This window comes from Osmia lignaria, chromosome 2, assembly GCF_051020975.1.
Source record: "Osmia lignaria lignaria isolate PbOS001 chromosome 2, iyOsmLign1, whole genome shotgun sequence".
Classification (NCBI taxonomy): Eukaryota; Metazoa; Arthropoda; class Insecta; order Hymenoptera; family Megachilidae; genus Osmia; species Osmia lignaria.
In genome coordinates, this window is record NC_135033.1 from 3,567,048 (window position 1) to 3,585,771 (window position 18,724).

General features: G+C 32.5%; 1 protein-coding gene across 1 annotated transcript in view; it reads left to right on the forward strand.

Moving 5' to 3' along the window:
• Window positions 1-18,724, forward strand: part of LOC117605966 (uncharacterized) — a 358,528-nt gene that overhangs the window by 210,994 nt on the left and 128,810 nt on the right. The window contains exon 3 of the mRNA XM_034327865.2: window positions 3,213-3,433. Within this exon, the coding sequence (XP_034183756.2) occupies window positions 3,213-3,433 (221 nt within the window). The remainder of the gene's footprint in view (window positions 1-3,212; window positions 3,434-18,724) is intronic.

Consider the following 18,724-nt stretch of genomic DNA (forward strand, 5'->3'; position numbering starts at 1 on the left):
GTGATTCTAGGGATTAAAATAAGACGAAAATCAAGAATAACAAAATAGCGTTTACGGCTTTGTTTTCCAGTTATTAACGTTTAAAAATTCGAGTAAAAAGCGCCAGAAACCTGCAATCCGCTCAGCACCGACGACCAAACGTCACGTCGGCAGGGGTCGGTACAGTCATAACCAAGAATCTGCAGTACCGAGAAACAGAATAGCACGAGGTAAGTTTCTACTATTCAACGATTCTTGGTTATGACTGTACCGACCCCTGCCGACGTGACGTTCGGTCGTCGGTGCTGAGCGGATTGCAGGTTTCTGGCGCTTTTTACTCGAATTTTTAAACGTTAATAACTGGAAAACAAAGCCGTAAATGCTATTTCGTTATTCTTGATTTTCGTCTTATTTTGATCCCTAGAATCACCCCTTAAAATATTGCCTACCTGTTCTCGAATACCCTGTATATATGTTAATACATACAGTTGACCTCAAAAATGGAGTTCAGTTTTAGTATTACTATTAACCTATTATTTGTTAGAGATGGAAAATATATTATGTTGAAAATAGTACCTTCCAAAATTCAAAAATTTTGGAATTTCCAATGTTTTGAGATTCCAAAATTCCAAAGTTCCATAGTTCAAAAATTTCGAAATTCCAAAGTTCAAAAATTTACAAATTTCAGTTTTAAAATTTAAAATTTCCAAAATTCCAAGATTCCAAATCTCAAAATTCCATATTCCAAAGTTTCAGAATTCCAAAATTCTAACATTCTAAAATTCTGGAAAATTTTTAATCCTGAAAATCTAATTTTCAAATTTCTAAATTCCACAGTTCTAACTTTGAAATTCTAAAGTTCTGATGTTCTAACATTCTGAAACTCAGTCGCTTTATGTTAATTTGTCTAGTGGGGGTCCTATTCGAAATGTATCTTGGACTTTACGAGCCCAAGGGGCTCTAGGATCCACTAACGACGATGCATATTCCACACTACTAGCGTCGATGCATATTTGGTGCTGCATATTTTAGTAGCAGAATGTTTACATAGTAGAATATTCGGTAGGTTCTATCGTGCCTGATTATTCGGCTACTACTCTCGTACCGATATTGTCATTAGTCCCGAGAGGATCGACGGGTGGTGGAGTTTCGATGAAAAGCGAGTCTCCTTGATAGTTGACCGGAACAATTAAATTGCTTTAACCCGTTGACCCAATTTATGCGAGGCTATTAATTGAACACATTAGAAGTTCAGGCAGCATCCTGTTTCTATTAGTTCCTGACCATTATCAGCATCTGCTAGGAATAATTAATTCACTGAACGACGGGGAACCGGAGACACAAGACAAAGGAAAGAAGCTTGCGGAGAACACGAGCCAAGCGTGTTTTGTTTCGAGCGTTTTGTGCGATCTGAAAGAGCGACAATTAAATTGCAACATCATTCTTGTCGAACAGCGCATCTTCTGTTATATTTTTTATCTCTACTTAGAATACGTCGGTGTATACGTAAAGCTTGAAAAATTAATGATACGAGTTCTTGAAGAGTCTTCATTGTGTAATGACCCTCAAAAAGAGTAATTTTTTGAAATTTTTTAAAAGAAATTAATGCAGCTTTTTAATTATTGAACTTCATAAATATGTTCTAATGCATTTTACAAATATTCAAAATTTTTTTGATTCGAATAAAAATATTGATTTATTTAATAGTTATATCAGTTTCATGAATTTTTAAATTTTATACAAATTTTTCCTGTAAATAGGCAATTTACAATGTCAAAAGTTTGTATAAATACAGCATAAAATTTATTTAACCGCGTAAAATATTAATTTTCTTTTTTAGAATTAAATTTCTAAAGAGTTGAGAACTATGAAGAGAAACTCCGATTCGAATTCAGCGGAGAGAACTATTTATCGAGTAAATATAATAATTTGTATACATCAAGTTTGTGATGCGTTTCGAACAATATTTAGTATCTACCGAATGAGATGAATTTCATTCGTGATGTGGTTAACCATCTAACCACATACAACAATACGTTTTCCTATCCAACACAATGAATTCGATTAAAGTTACGATAGTTTGGATGGATGTTTCGTGGTAAATCGGTCATTCAGGTGGTTGAACTGGCGTGCTATTGGTATCTAGAAGTGTTAATTAAGACTACCAACAATTAACTGTAACATCGCAAAAGATTTACATCATTTCTAGTTAACAGAATATTCAATGATTAATAAAAATTTCTCCTACTTCTCGCTTAACATTTAATGGTGTAATATTTTACTAAAAAATTGGTGAAAATTATTGTTATATTTTAATTACATTTTAGTTATGTAATTGACCATTTCCTTTGGGAATCACAAGTGCGGGTTGACTCCCTATTCCTTAAAGAAATTTAAATCGTATTTTTTAATATTTTTGAAAATTTTCAAAAACGGTGTAAGGGTGGCTACAACATTGGGCAAACTTTCGGGGGTGGGGGATTTTCCATCTATTACACCCAAAAGTTCCAGAGTTTGCATTCTATTATAAGTTTGCAAATTGTGTGGACAATTGCTATTGCAAAAATAAATTCTTTTCTCTTAATTTTTATGAATCATCATTATATGTACAGTGATATAAGTGCCTATAACTATATAGCTAATGGAGATTTGTATAATTATATAATGATAATGTAATGCTTTTTCATAATGAAGATTTGACGATATAATAATTTTTCCATTGTTTTATGATGATGATTTAGAAAATTTCAAACTTTGAAATCCACCACAATTTTGAAAATTTTGAATCTAATTGTTATTACAAAAATAAAACTATTTTTAAACTTTTAAATCATTAAATTATTAAAATATTTCTTTTCGATATTTCTCCTGCAATGTTATTTAATTATAGGTTATTATTTTTTTTTTAAATTAAATGTTTTACTTGGAATAAATTTTAATTTTCGAACCAAGCTTGTTAATCAAGAGGCTCCTCGATAGTTTTGTAGTCTCAGGTCTCAGAAATCTAAATCCGCTCCTGCTTGAATTATTGTATTAAAAAATTTGCAATAGAAGGTGCGAAATATTCATCACTGAATACATTGTCATATTTCACTATTATATTGAAATTTTGTTGTAATCCTCTTAAATTTTTACCCTCTATTGTACATTTTTATTAAATCTGATTGAGCCTATTACAGATGTCAACGTGTTTATCTACTCACTTTTTAAATGATAATTAAATGATTTTCCAGGTGGATCGTGCGGAGAACGAGGAGGGCCAGGGAGGGGGTGGTCTGTCGACGTCTTCGGCGGGCTGCAGCGGTGCTTCCGGTTCGAGGATGGGCCCTGGGCCCGATTCCGGTAGCAGTGCTCCCTCTTCCGCTCCCCACTCGCTGGCTACCTCGAGAGACGAGGAAGACGACGAAGACAAAGAAAGTAGTGGCAGACGTTCCAATGGTCACACAGGATCGCGGTGAGTGAATTCGATTTCTTCCTTTTGATGGACATTCGTGTACCCTAGACAATCCTTTTTAACCGGCACAGCACGCTTCCTTGTACGTCGAGTGATGAGCACTACACTCATCAAGATAATTACTTCATAGTTTTTCTGTGTGTCAGCACAAAGAGAGTCGACGACTCTACAGGGTCTACCATTTATCTCGGAACCCGTGTGCCTGCGAACTCATGAATGTGGCAACAGCGTTAAAATTCGATAGATGCGCCCTCTGCAAACCATTGCTGAAAGTATAATGTTATCTAGAGAGCTGTGGGGCGCGATATAAAAATCCCTAGAGTTAATAATCGACACAGCCGACTCTAGTACTAGCCATGCTGAACAACGTGGCAACACCGCTCACGTGACAATCGGAAGTCCTATTTTCAAAAACAGAGTCCTGTGCTCGGAATTGTAATTAACGTCTTTTTTTAATTAAAAGCTGTAGTAATATACACTATTTTGTGTTAATTATGTATAAACAATATATAAACGTTGCAACTATGGCAAATAGAAGTGATGTGGTAGTATAAAATTGTTATAAATGTGATATATATTTTGTGTACTCTCAAAGTAGTTTGGTGTTGTGAAGCATGATATTTGAAATATTTACAGTGGTTTCAAGAAAATTTAGGTATGAAGCAAAATGAAACCATCTTTGGATCAAATTGAAACATTTAAGAATTGATGAACGTGTATATAAGTTAATGAAAACCTTGAAACAAGCGAAATTATTGGAACGAAACCAAAGAGGTTATGTGAAGTCCAGAGAGTAGTCGGGAGTCTGACGACGTTGATTGGCTGAGAGTCTGGGAGTCCGGGAGGCAGATAGAGTAGGGTAGGTGTTGATATATTCAGACCGGATTCCCGCGGTGTTGCCATTTTTACTTCAGCACGGCTAGTACTAGAGTCGGCTGTGTAATCGACCGAATTCTGGTCCGAGATTCGATTCGGGATCCGAGTATGCACGACGAGCAGTGGAACTTCGAGTCGGCTCGGCTCGGCAAAACTCGGGCGCGATCGGCAGAGAGACAAACATACTCGTATCCCGAATCGAATCTCGGACCAAAGTATCGCCGATCGTGCCAAACGTTGCGTTGTTGCCACATTCATGAGTTCACGCGCGCACGGGTTCCGAGATAAATAGTAGACCCTGTATAAGGAGATTATTAGGGATATGTGAGTACCCGAAATTTCGGGTTCGATTCGAGTTTGGTAAAGTCGAAGGGGCTCGGATACTTGCCTGTTCGGGTGCTCGATACATTTCGACTTTACCCAACTCGATACGAGTGCTCAACCCTTATGGGTACCCGCACGTCTCTCGAGATTATGTGTCATTCGGTGTGGATTCCACGTGTTGATTCACGTTGGAAGTTGGTACATAGGTTCGATTTATACTTCCTCATAGGTCTTTATTCGTTTCGTTTGATGTCTATTATATCCCGATAGGATAATTAATTATTGATTGAACGAAACTGGGTCTACAATAAACTAGAACTATGAAACGTTTGTGTGGTACCTATACAATTGTAGTTGGACTGATTTATACTCAGAACATTAAAATGAAGATATTTAGGTACATGAAGTATGACTAGTAGATAACGAGACTGATACTGTTGATTTCAATAAGAAAATTTATTTCAAGTTTATCACAGTCTTAATATTTATACACCTTTCATTGAAAATCGACTTTTGTTGCATTTGTCTAGATTAAATTTAAGTACTACAGTAATGCCCCTATAATAGACGCCTGTTGGAACCACATCGCGTCTACTAACGGGAGACGTAGGTGTTCTAGGAATTGCCGGTTCGTTCTTTAGCAAAAATAAAAAACAATAAGCTTAAGGAATGTGAAAGAAATAACGTCGATGTTCGACTGTTGGTGACTCGTCGTCAGTGAAGTGTAAAAAAGTAACCATGGAAGTTCGCTCGTCCAAAGCAGTTTCAAAAATGATAAAATTACCCTCCGTCTCCTACGGCAGGCCTGTCTAACTGCTAAAAGCGAAAAAGTCACTGCTCCCACTCTTACCGCTTCAAACTTCTCCCACCATCTAGTAGTGTCAGTATTGGGGCAGCGGTTTCTAACAGCTACGACTAGGAATACGCGTCAAATACAGGGTCTACCATTTACCTCGGAACTCGTACGCGCGCGAACTCATGAATGTGGCAATAGCGCTAAAGTTCGATAGATGCGCCCTCTGCAAACCATTGCTGAAAGTATAATGTGATGTAGAGAGCTGTGGGGAGCGATGTAAAAATCCCTAGAGTTAATTTGGTAATCGACCGAACTCTAGTCCGAGATTCGATTCGGGATACGAGTATGCACGACGAGCAGTGGAACTTCGAGTCGGCTCGGCTCGGCTCGGCACAACAAAACTCGGATGCGATCGGCAGAGAGACAAACATACTCGTATCCCGAATTGAATCTCTGACCAAAGTATCGCCGATCATGCCAAACGTTGCACTATTGCCACATTCATGAGTTCACGCGCACATGGGTTCCGAGATAAATGGTAGACCCTCTATTGGAAGAGTGGGGGGAGCCGAGCACGAGCTGCGTGGTAGGGGAAGAAGCCACGAGTGGCCCGCGGGCCGCAGGTTGGACAGGCCTGTCCTACGGAGATAAAACTACATTTACTATCAGGGCATTACTGTATTATTTTGAATCTTTTTAGGGGCAAGTATTAGGGTGTTGTATGTACATACATATACAGGGTGTTCTGTTACGGGTGGGTATTCTTCCAAGGGGTAGTAACTGGGGTGATTCTGAACAAAATTTTCTTTTACCAAAATGCTAGTTAAAGCTTAATTTTCAAATTATTAATAAAACACATCGACTAATCAGAGAAGATCTGACATGATTGGATAACATAAGAGTACTGTAAAGTTTGATAAAAATGATTACACAGACATTTCATTAACATTCCCAATATAAAAACTGCTGTTTAAAGTAAAAGTCTGAAAGTATCTCAGTTAATATTTTTTAATTCTATCACGTGTATGAAATTAGAAAATTTTAGATAACTATAAAATGTGTAGTACAGATTCGTTAGAAATATGTATACAAAATTGTGTAAAGATTCCTTTTTATTTTCAAAACATTGTTAATGTTTTTTGTCTACAATAATAAAAAAACTCAATAGAGACGAAAAAAAATAAAAAATCTGATGAGCATAAGAGATATTTTCAGTAAAAATTTCAAGTCAGTAATAAGTTCCAACAATGTGGACCAGTGAAATTATAACTTAACCTTCTTAAAATTCATAAGGAATGTTTCTGTTTATCTAATAACAATATTTATTCGCTTTATTAAAATATATGCAACGTAATTAGTCCACAGAATTCTAGTCTTGTTACTTACTAGCCACACATTGTATCTTCAAAAAAAAAAGAAATGAAAAATAAAAGTTGTATTTGATCTACAAGAATGCAATTTCAAGTACCCAGTTTTATCATTTATGAATATGAATGTCTTACAAAGGATGCTTCAAATGTGGTTCTCACTGATCTTAATAAAATTTGGTAGGATGATGGACCAGCATTTATACTAATTGTAAGCCACAGATGCCAAATCAATTTTATGAAGAATACGTTTAGAATTTAGGAAACAGCACTATCGGGTATATTTAGGTAATAGATCCTTTCATCCAGGGGTGGACTGACCATCGAGAGCACGAGAAAATTACTGGTGGGTCAGATGGGATTTAGGGCCTAATTAATTAAAATTAGAGGCCGTATGCTATAAGAGAGCCCATTGTGTCACTAATCTTCAGTCTGCCCCTGGTTTCATCCCAAAGTGGCTATGGCGCAATGCTCACAGAAAGCGTAGATTTCAAAATTTTTTAATCAAATTTCCAGTTACATAAACTAAAAAGAAAAAAATGTTTACCTAACCAAATTTGAATCCGAGACCAAAAATTTGAAATTTACCTTTACTGCTACGCCACTGTAATTATTGGATATACCCAATTGTGGGTTTCTGCCAATTTTAAACACATTTTTCTTCAAATTTGCTGACTATCTGTAATTCAAATTACAATTATGTTTATTATAAATCTATCATCCTGACAAATATCATTTACCCCATTGTCATTAGCGACAGTTTGTTAATGAGGCTAATTGTGTTCATGTAATTTAATCATTTTCCACCCAAAAAATTCCTATTTTCCATGAGTAAAGACGAGTTATGGTATTTTCTTTCTGTAATAAAAATAAGTGGTATAACTGGAGGGAACAAGATTTTAAGATAAATCTGGAGAAACGAGTAAACTCGTCTTTCCTGTAATGGATTACGTTCATAATACAATTTTCAGATTTCCTTTTGTTTTTATATTGAGCATAGTTGTTCCTTCTTCTGTGTTATTGAGAAAAGTTGAAATAAAGAAAACAGCAGTTTGAAAGTGGGGGGGGTAAAAGTGAATTCCTTAGGAAATACGTGTATCGAATTATTTGACCCAACCAGCTAAACGATGATCCGCACGAAGCACGGAACACTTCGGTGAATTTTAATTCTAAACCACGAACTGTTAGCCAACGAATCGAAATGTACTTTCAAGACGATGGTAAACGCAACATAAGCTAATAGTCTGGTGTTATTGAATTTTTCATTGATTTATAGCATTTTTAAATTTCAGTCCTTGTGTCCTGAGAATATTTTTTATTAAGCTATATTAAACAATATTTCAGAGCATATTTCGTAAATTTGTAACTGCAAATATATTTTCTATTATTTGACAGTGATATTTAAAAACTAGAATTTTTAAATTAGATTGAGAATTAGGTCGATAATGACTAAAAATTGTATAAATGATGGAAATGGGTAGTTATTAAATTTTTAATTTATAAGATCTTTAAGTTTGAATCTCTGTATGCAGAGGATATTTTTCATCATGGTATTACAAATTACAGTTATGCTGTTAGTGGTATTTTTTTTGTTTTTGTTTTTGTTTTTTAACAGAAACATTTAAAACTAGGGGAACAAAGATTTAGATAAATTAAGAAATTGTAATTTAATAACAAAAGTATTCAGGTATTTTATAAATGGAAATTTGTAATTCTGTGATATTTTATTTCATAATTATTGTAGAGATATTTTTATTCGAAACAGTAACATTAGATTTTGAAATTTTTTTATTATTTTGGTATTAATTTTCATATAAAGTTTTTAATTAGTAGATTAATAGAGTAAGAAGAAAAATCAAACGCATTAAATGTGTTCTGTTATGCAATTTCATTTATTAATAAACATTAGAGTCATAAGTGATAATAATATGTGTTCTTGAATTATGATTAATCATCTTCGACTCAAGATCTACAATTATCAATGTTCCATGTAATTAACGTATGAAACTTGGGATTTCTAAATGAATAAAAATAAACGCAATTATCACTCATTGTCAGAATAAAAGTTTGCTAGAAAACAAGAAATTAACAGTAACTTAATTATTGTACAACTTTTAAAGATAAACGTTATTAAATTGAAGGGGATGCCTGGGCTAACGAGCAACCCTTTCAACGTGGAAATTCTTAATTTAAGATATTCTTGGTTTAGTTGTCACTAACCGTAGCAACGATTTAAGCTCACAGTCTTATGAATTTTAATTTTAATGTTAAATATTCAAAAGCTGTTCGATACCGGGTCACGGTTCGACGCGCAATATTTTAATACATTCATGAGCAATAGAATGCTCTGTAATCGAATTTTCGTTAGGCCAGATTTTTCAATGAAGAACCAATTTCAATATTGCCAACGCACGCCAATTTGTTTTGTATTTGTTCCAAGGTCTCGTCGTTTGAATTTGTATTCCAACCACAAAATGAAACAAAGGAATTATTTATTTTCACTTTTAAGATTCTTTCATTAGTTGGTTAATTGTTTTAATTTTATTAATTTTCAAAATAATTGCAGTCTAAAAATTTATTATACTAATAAAAGAATTTTTTTTGCTTCTGGCACTTTCAAATTTAGCAATAATTGTAAAGAATAAGTTAAAAATATTTTTAGGTTAATTGAAATTTGGTTAATTGATTTCAATTGACAGTATTAACAAGAAAGAAGAATATGTTTTTTATATTTGTTAAAAATTTCATACTTTGTTTATAAAATTAATATAAAATTATTGTGCCCATTATTATTATTATGCACAGTCTATATACATAGATATTGCTCTTCGCATTTTTATAATATAAACAAAATATAGAAATGATTAACCCTTGAACAGCGGAATCTAGGTCAATCCTGACCCAAATTAAAACTATTAACCTAAAGTTAAATGTATAACTTTTAAACAAAAGAGTTTTTGATACTGGAAGAATAATCTTTAAAGGAATAATGTTTTTAGAAAGTGAAAATAATATGAAATACAAAATTACATTAAAATTGTGGCTCTCCCCATGGTCCGCCGATCGAGGTTTAAACATTTATTTGCTTCATATTATTGTCAAATGAGATAAAAAAAACCTTTATAAAACATATTTAATATTTACATATAATTTGATTTTTCTTCCGTTTCCTCCATTTCCATTTTTACCAACTCAAGTTGTGCAGATCTCAAGTTGTTCCTGCAGAGGATATGTCATATTTTCTTTACAAAAATTTTACAACCAAGTCGAATCACCATGTCAAAATGCGAGCAAAGTTATGTCTTTCTTACCTTGTTATACCTCCTTTCAAAAACCAATATTCCAAATGTCTTTCCTATCACGTATCCAACATCGAATTAACGTGTTTTCGTTGGAAGTTGGCTGGTTGCAAGTCCGCTTGTTGTCACAGCCTCAGAGAAACAAGATTTTCAGTCAGGTAGAGGAACAAAAAGCTTTGAAGAAACTTGTCAAGGTTAGTAACGCGTTTTATACGTATCACGTATCGGAGGTTACGTGTTTGCAGGTGCAAAGCTCGTTCCATCAGCCAGAAAGCTGAAAAGCAACGTAACGAGGGCTAAGGTTCGAGGTAAAAAGTCACGTTACGTACACTTCTGTCCGTAAGTTGTAGGACACTTTACTATTTTAAAATAACAATTGAATTATGTTACATATTTAGTAACCTATTTCACACTATGTATTAACAATTATTTTGAACTTATGCATTATAATATCAAAATTATCCAAAACAATTATAATAAAATGGAGGGATTAAATTATTACTCGTCCGTGAATTATATGTATATAAATTTTCACAAAGAGATCTGTCGTCTGTTCTGGTGGAAAATCTATTACGCAGCAATTACAAATAATTTTGTTATGCATTTAAAATTTTATTTAATAGGAAGGATTAAATATTATCAAGAAAGAATATTAGTTATTGAAATTATTAACTAACGAAAATGACTAATTAATCACCAATTACTAATTATTAAGTACTAATTATTAAATACCCATTACATTACTAATGATGGTTATTTCAATTGTTAGATCTCTACTGAGAAATTTTTAGATAAATCAAGGAAAACAGCACTCCACGTCAAAACAAAATTTGTGAATATATTTTGGGAGATCTTGGATAAAACTATAGAAAAATACTCTGAAAACATTCAACGAAAGACTATTAAAATTCATTGCATTCATTATCGTAAAATAGAAAGCATGTATAAATAAAAAACTCGAAACTTCATATATTTCAAAATTTAAAAATTATATTTAGTACAAATAATCATTTGATTGAACTCGAGGGTGGGGATGGTTACCCGACATACGAAATTTTATAATATTCAACAATTAAAACATATTATTTTGTTTCTAAATCACTTTAAATATTAATATCGTCAAAATTAAAATTTTGAGAATTTTTATTTTCTCTGTATCACCATTTTCGTATCGCGCATCTCTTTAACTACACCTTTTATACTTACTTTTAGTGTACCTTTCTAACTTTGTAAAAGGCACAGATTCCAATTTTCAGTATAAGTGAGACGAATGGGAGTAAGAAATCTATCAGGACTTACTGATGTGATTTTTGTACATGCTCACTAAAACAACCAAATATGACAAAATGATGATTATTTTATATTAAAAAGATTATTAACCCTTTGCGGTTGAAAATGATCAACGAATTTGTAGCCAAACAAATTGCAGTGGTTCTGCAATTCTCATATTCTACAGATGTCAGTTCTCTTGACTTCTTTTTATTTTCCAATATTGAAAATGATCCTAAGGGTCATCATTTTCATGCAATGGAAAGCGTTCAAAAGGTCGTAATCAATCAAGTGGATACTCTTACGAACAAGAACTTCCAGCATCGCTTCAAGAAGCAGGAATTACTTTAAAAGAGACCACTTTGATTTATAAAAGTGTAACGTAGAAAAATTTTTATTATAGAAATAAATTTAACGTCTGGATAATTTCCAACGGGTTTCAAATTGAGTTTCAAAGATTGCGCATTGCGAAGCAACTAATTTGTTCTTTTCTACTTCCTTTACTGGAGATCCTCTGTCTATTTTTTTGAGTGATAATTGTGCAATGAAGTGGTCTTACTATTATACAGGGTATCACCTAAAACGGGGCCAAGATATATTTCTAAAATGGTATAGGATAGAGAAAAATGTTAAGAAAAATTTAATACCGTCGAATGTTATATCACTTGCTACGCGTGCAGTTTTCGGAATTGGAGGAACTATTATGCATAATAATTGAGAAATACTACAAAATTGTTTACCAAGAAGATCGAAGGATTTTCCAAATAGCTACTGATTTGATGTCAAAAGACTGCTTTGCATCAAAGCGCAGACAAACCGCGTATCTCGCCGCACTCGAATGCAAAATGTAATTGGCTTGAAAGTAATTAGCGAGCCGTTGCGGGGGCGACACAGAATTGACGTTATTAGATCCCGTTAATGGCATTAAAACGACTTGACCAGCATACCATAATGCGAAAAAGATAACGAAATTACGGCTTGACCAAGACGATAAAACCGAATCGATGTTAATCATTACAAAAAAATATTCCTGAAAATTTTCTGGAATTATCAAAAAAATAAATTAAGCTTCTTTAATTTAATATTATTACAAATGCATGTTTTATTTTCTTTCCATTCATTTGTATAAGAAACAGTACGATCAGTGCATGTATTTCTTCGGATATTAATATTCTACAATATTTCATCTACCGAGTACAAAGTTTTTTTGAATCATTGTAATTTATTTTACGAAAGTTACATGTAATTTGTTACAAATTTCATGTGTAAAAGGCAAAGATTTGGTCTTTTTTTCACTTCGAAAACGATATGGTCAATTTTTCTGAAATTTTTCCAAGACATGTGTTGCATCGGTTATTAAATTAAAAAAATTTCAAGACTAACTTTTTTCATTGTAATATCGAATGCTTTAAATTGAGATTTAAAGACTGAAACTTAATAATATTTTTAATTGTTTAGAATAATAGCAATAAAAAATCTTTTTAACTAGTAAAACTTAAATATGTACATTTCTCAAAAACTAACTATTTCTTACGAAGTAAACCGTCTCCAATTTTCGTAATACCTATTACAACTATTACACCTATAAAAGTAGTTACAATATAATACAATTGTAAAATAATTACAATATTTATATCTCTATATCCATATCATTTAATTTCATGCTACACCAATAATAAATTTTTCAATGCTTCTTACATTGACTTTTAATTTTAAATTGGAAAAAGTTGGGTGATTTATAATCGTCGGAATCTATTATAAATGTTCCTGTTCTCCAGAAATCTCGAGGTTTATTATATCCCGTAAATCTACGTAACTCATTGTAACTCTATCTTAATAATCAACAATCAGTTACAAATTAAATTCTGTATCTTGAAATTTCCAACATCTATAAACCTTTCTTTTGCTCCTATAAAGAATCTGTTTATTTCAAGATAAAAGTAACAAAAGTAGAAAAATAAACGGTCAAAATCAGATTGCATTAAATGTATTAAATAACGCTGTAATCAAGAGAGGATTGGTAGCTATTATCCGGACAAAGGGTTTAATTACCTGGTGGGGGTTGTTACGTTTCCCAGTCAGACGCAATAAGGACATACCATCTGGGATCTGGGATCCTTAATCAAAAGTCGACCTCTCGAAAGACCTCGCAACAATTCTTCGAACTTCGATTTAACAAGCTCTCTCGATGTTGAAGTGGAAAGTCGATTGAAACTGGTGCATAGGCGTAACAAGGACTACTTGTCTCCTCGAGATTTCCATTGCTCTCACTGTTTCATATTGAGTCATCTTTCTTTCGGTTGGATGATTTTATAATTCCTGCAAAACATTCATATTCCTCTTTATGATAGTTTAATTTTACAGATTTTATAAAAACTTTGTTTGACTTTAACCAGTGCCGGCGTTAGGGGGGGCGCGGTCGGGCAATCGTCCAGGGCGCTAGATTTGTAGAGGGCGCCGCAGCCCGGTGTCGTATGCGTTTATTCATTTATATCCGTTTAGATTAGTAAAGTTGCTATGTAGTTTAACAATTTTCACAATTTAACTACAGATTCATCGTTTCATATTACCTTGTCTTTTTTTCTTAAAAATTTTGAGCCCCTGAATGGGCGCCACGATAATCTTGCCCAGGGCGCCAATATTGCTAAAATCGGCATTGACTTTAACATAATTTAGTAAACGGACCCATTATCGACCTATTGTATAGTTTTGAGCACATTAATCGTCCCTAAGGAAAATGGTGTTACAGGGGAAGCAGAAATTCTATAAATCTTAATTTTGACGATTTTAATACAAAAAATGATTTAAAAATTAATAGCACAGGTTTTAGTTATTAAATATTACCGCGAAGGGGATTGTAAGAACGGACAATTTTTCAAGCTTCCAAAGGAGGGAAAAGAGATAGAAGTGTATCACCTTTGTAGTCTATAATGATGCAAGAGCACCACTAGTGTGCTTGAAAATTTGTGTCGAATTTGGGTCTACTGTATTTCTTTTTAACAGAACACATTTACTCCATCAGATGAATATGGTATTTGACTATACCAAACCTTTGTGATTGTCGAAGATTTTGATAAATTATCATTATTTGACATAACAAAAGAAAACAAACCCTAGCAACTCATATTCCAAAAAAAAGTGTTTTAGATAAAAAGAAAATCCTGCCATAGTACCATTAGATTGTGGACATTTATGCATTTATAATATTAGATAATAACAGATTATATAATAAATATGTAAACTACATACATAACATGTAGAAGAGAATCAATTAAATTGTTCAGAATATTTATAAAATACAAAACATATGAATTAAAGTAACACTTTCAAAAATATGAAATGAGAAAATATTTTATAGAAATGTATTTGTATAAATATCCAGAATCTAATTATCGTATATTTGATTTTCTACTGGTTATTGTACCAGTTTTCAATACCTGATGCTATAGGTACGTAAAGTTGGTTTTTCAGTGCAATCTCTGCACCACTTTGACAGGGTTTTCTGTCGTTTAATTTGCTTTCTAGAAATTGAAATCTTTTTGTCTTTCAGAAATTTTGAACTGTTCACAATTTTAACCATGTTGTCCTGAATCACAGCTGACTAATTTGTCAATGAGTTATTTAAATGGAAATGCACCGAAATCTGCATCATAAATATTTCAAGAAATATCGTATATCTATTTTTATAGTAGGATATATTTGTAAACACAATGATAAAATTCACCAGTGTTCAAAATTGCAACGAAATTGCTGACCTGAAGTCTTACGTGCTCCTCGTACCTAAGACATTTCTCACCCGGACTGCTTGAGCGAAGTGTAATCTCATCCTGACAAAAGAGACTCAGAAAGTCTACATCTATGCCACTATGTATAGTCAGCACACCCAAAAAAAGAATTTTCCACCGACCTAGATGCAATGTATCTTTGCTATCCGGATAAGGCTTAGATAAATTCACTGTATTTGCCAGAATTTTACTTCCGAGCTGTGTTGATTTTCTCCAAATTGGAAAATGTACTAAAGAGTGTGGAGTATTGGATAACGTACACTGATTCACAAAGAATATTTTTAAGAGGATGTATACTCTCTCACTAATTTCGCCCTTAAGGGCCGGCGCTTTTGGGGACTTATCTGTCCCAATATTGCCCAATGAACGCTATCGTCCACGCGCATCGGGGATGGGCTGGCAGCCCCGCCAACCCCAAACCCCGCGCATTGTTTAAATTTCTCCCTCTTTTTCTCTCGATACTTTTACTTCTATATACTTGTCTATACTTTTAGATCCTATACTCAATCCATACTTTTAGTGTCCGCTCATCTTAATCGGTGTGTGTGTGTGTGTGCGTGCATGTGTATATGTATGTGCTGTGTGACCCCTTTTAGTCGCCTCTTACAACAGGCAGAGGATACCGTGGCCGTATTCTAAACCCCCCGAGCCACAGGGGCAAGGATGTATACACGTATTGATACTTGAGGATTAGAATGGGATAAGTTTCCGAATGGCCCGACCAAAATTGAGAACTGAGGTTCGGTACCTAAATTGAGTACCAGAAACCGATTAAAATTGGTTTCAGAGCTGGATGTCATACCGTTTTTGAGATATCGTGGTAAGAAATTTTTGTACAATTTTGGGACTACGTATGCGCTATTCGATACTGCGCATGCACAGTACATAACCTAATCTAACCTAACCTAACATTACCACGACATCTCGAAAACGGTAAAACATCCAGCTCTAAAACCAACTTTAATCGGTTTCTTGTAGTCAGGTTATATACCGAACCTGAGTTCTCAATTTCGGTGGGACCATTCGGAAACACAGCCTTAGAATCTTTAATAGAATAGAGTCTTTAAACTTACTGTTAAAATTTTGAACCTTCAACGAATCCATCATCCATTTTATTAGAAATTCTTTGATTTATCTAATTACAATAGAAATAGTCCTATTACATATACGAAGTTGCAGGTTGTGGATACAATGAAATATTGTGAAAATTATAGACAAGACTTATTTAAAATAAAATGTATATTAACTAATGAAATTTTCAATATTCTCAACATTCTCAAGATTTGCTGAAATGTTGAAAAAGTGTTCAAACCTTTTCTGAGTAAGTAACTCAATTTAAACTACACATTCAATGTGGCTACAAATTTTTATTGCCAAGAACAGGTGCCTTAATATTAAAAAAAGAATTATTTTACAAACACACAATTCTGAGAAATTAATTAGTGCTTGCGCCTAATTTTGACTGAAAAATTCTACCTCTTTTGTGTGCTTAAAATTATTTTTATATAGTTAATGAAAAAATCGATCTTCTCTTTCATATATTTTAGACGTCTTCCAATTAATATTCCACCTTTTCTTCAATTATAAGTGTAATATAACTTTGTATCATCATAATGTCGAGTGTCTATTGTATTAGTCGCTGTTGAAACAGCACGAATATTTTGTAGATTGCGGAAAGTTTGTACGGTAGAAGGTACGATTGAAGTGGAACGCAATTATTATGTTGACAAATTGCAAATAATTTATCAAGTGTACGGTATAATTGACGTGAAATGTGGTTACGGTTGTAGAGTATAGAAAGTGTTTAAGGCACTGAAGATGATCGAAGTATAATGCAATTTGTCGAGATTAAAAAGTTTGATGGATGTGCAGTGCGATTAAAATAAGATGTAGCACGGTCAGATTAAAAAGTTTGACAAATGGACGATGAGATCAAAACACAGTGGAACTTAGGAAAATTAAAGTTTGTTAAATGAACGAGCCAAGATGACAGTAAATTGCAATTTAATAACTGACGTATGAAGTACAAGAAATTCAAAATAAAAGCATATTTTGACAAGATTAAAAGTATTAAAAAGTAAACAGCAGAATAGTATGTTATTATTAGACGAAAAATAAATTTAAAGATGAAAGCATAAAATCATCAAATAGAACTTATTTTGTAACAAATGAAGAAATTTGTTAAATACAAGATACAATTAGGTACATAAATTTGTAATGTTGCTTAATAATTTAAATTTTTACTAGTAAATAAAATTATTATACTTTAAAGCATTTAAAGAAAGCTTTTTGTTCTGATATTGAAAAAGAAATAATTAAAAACATAAAATTATCAATTATCAACAACAAAATTATCAATATGGTACAAAAATTAAGAAGCTTATAAAATGTAAACTATAAATAACAATAAAAATAACCCTTGAAAGAAGCCCTTTGCTTCGATATAAAAAAAAAATGCAGATCTAAAAGTATCAATATATAATTTATCTTATTAAAATTAAAAAGTTTGTAAAGTGTAAATACAGTTACCAATTAAACATTTTATAAAATTTCCTCGTAATTTAAAGTCTGGATAGCAAATAAAAATTATTACCCTTTGAAGTATTTAAAAAATTCTTTACTTTGATATTAAACATTCTAAAGTAATTTTAACATCGGGATAAACTTTTTAAGTAACAGGGTTTTACATATTTCATCAAAAGTTAGTTTCTTTCATTCTCAAGGCTTAATGAAACTTTTCTTTGACTATGTTATATCAGAACTTTACGTTTCTGTGCAAGTCTCATTTGGCTTTTATGTTTCTGTTTATTTTACCTTTTTATTTACACACCGTTTCTTAATTCAACTACTTCAGCTATGCAAGAGGTTCTTTCTTTTACACTGAAAGTTTCTGCTTTGTGTAACTTTCTAAACGACGTACTATATTTTTTAAAAAGTTCCTACAGAATTCTTAGAAAATTCAAAATCTCAACAGGATGAAGTTTAGTATATTAAACAACAAATAATTTATTTATTCAATTTTATTTTGTTAGAATTATTACTATTCCATATCATTTACAATTTCCATAGAAATACAAATTTTTATGAAATTTATACTACTATGAATTCTGCGTTCAGCATTGTTAAAAACAATTCCCAATTTTTCCAAAACTGTTAATATTGTGTAGCAGAATTTATTCTTTTTATTTCAGTTTTTATTTAATGATCATTTTAAAATTCGATGTTGATTGCTAGTTAAAATACAGATTACAATAAGAATTCCTTTTTTATCCGACTTCGAAAAGGAGGAGGATACTTAATTCGATGTGTATATTTTTTTTTTCGTCCTATCAAGTTTTAAACAAACAGCTGTGATTGTCAAATTATTTATTTTATTTAAAAGATATTTTGACCATAATTTTGGTCTTCTTCAGGTTACAATTACTGTTATAAAAAAACGATGTATATTGGAAAATGACAGTATTGCACAATACTGTTATTATTTAACTTTTTTGAATGAAAATTTAAACAAAAATCCGAAAATTAGAAAATTTGTTAGCTTTCATGACATAATAAAAATATATTCATTCCTAATA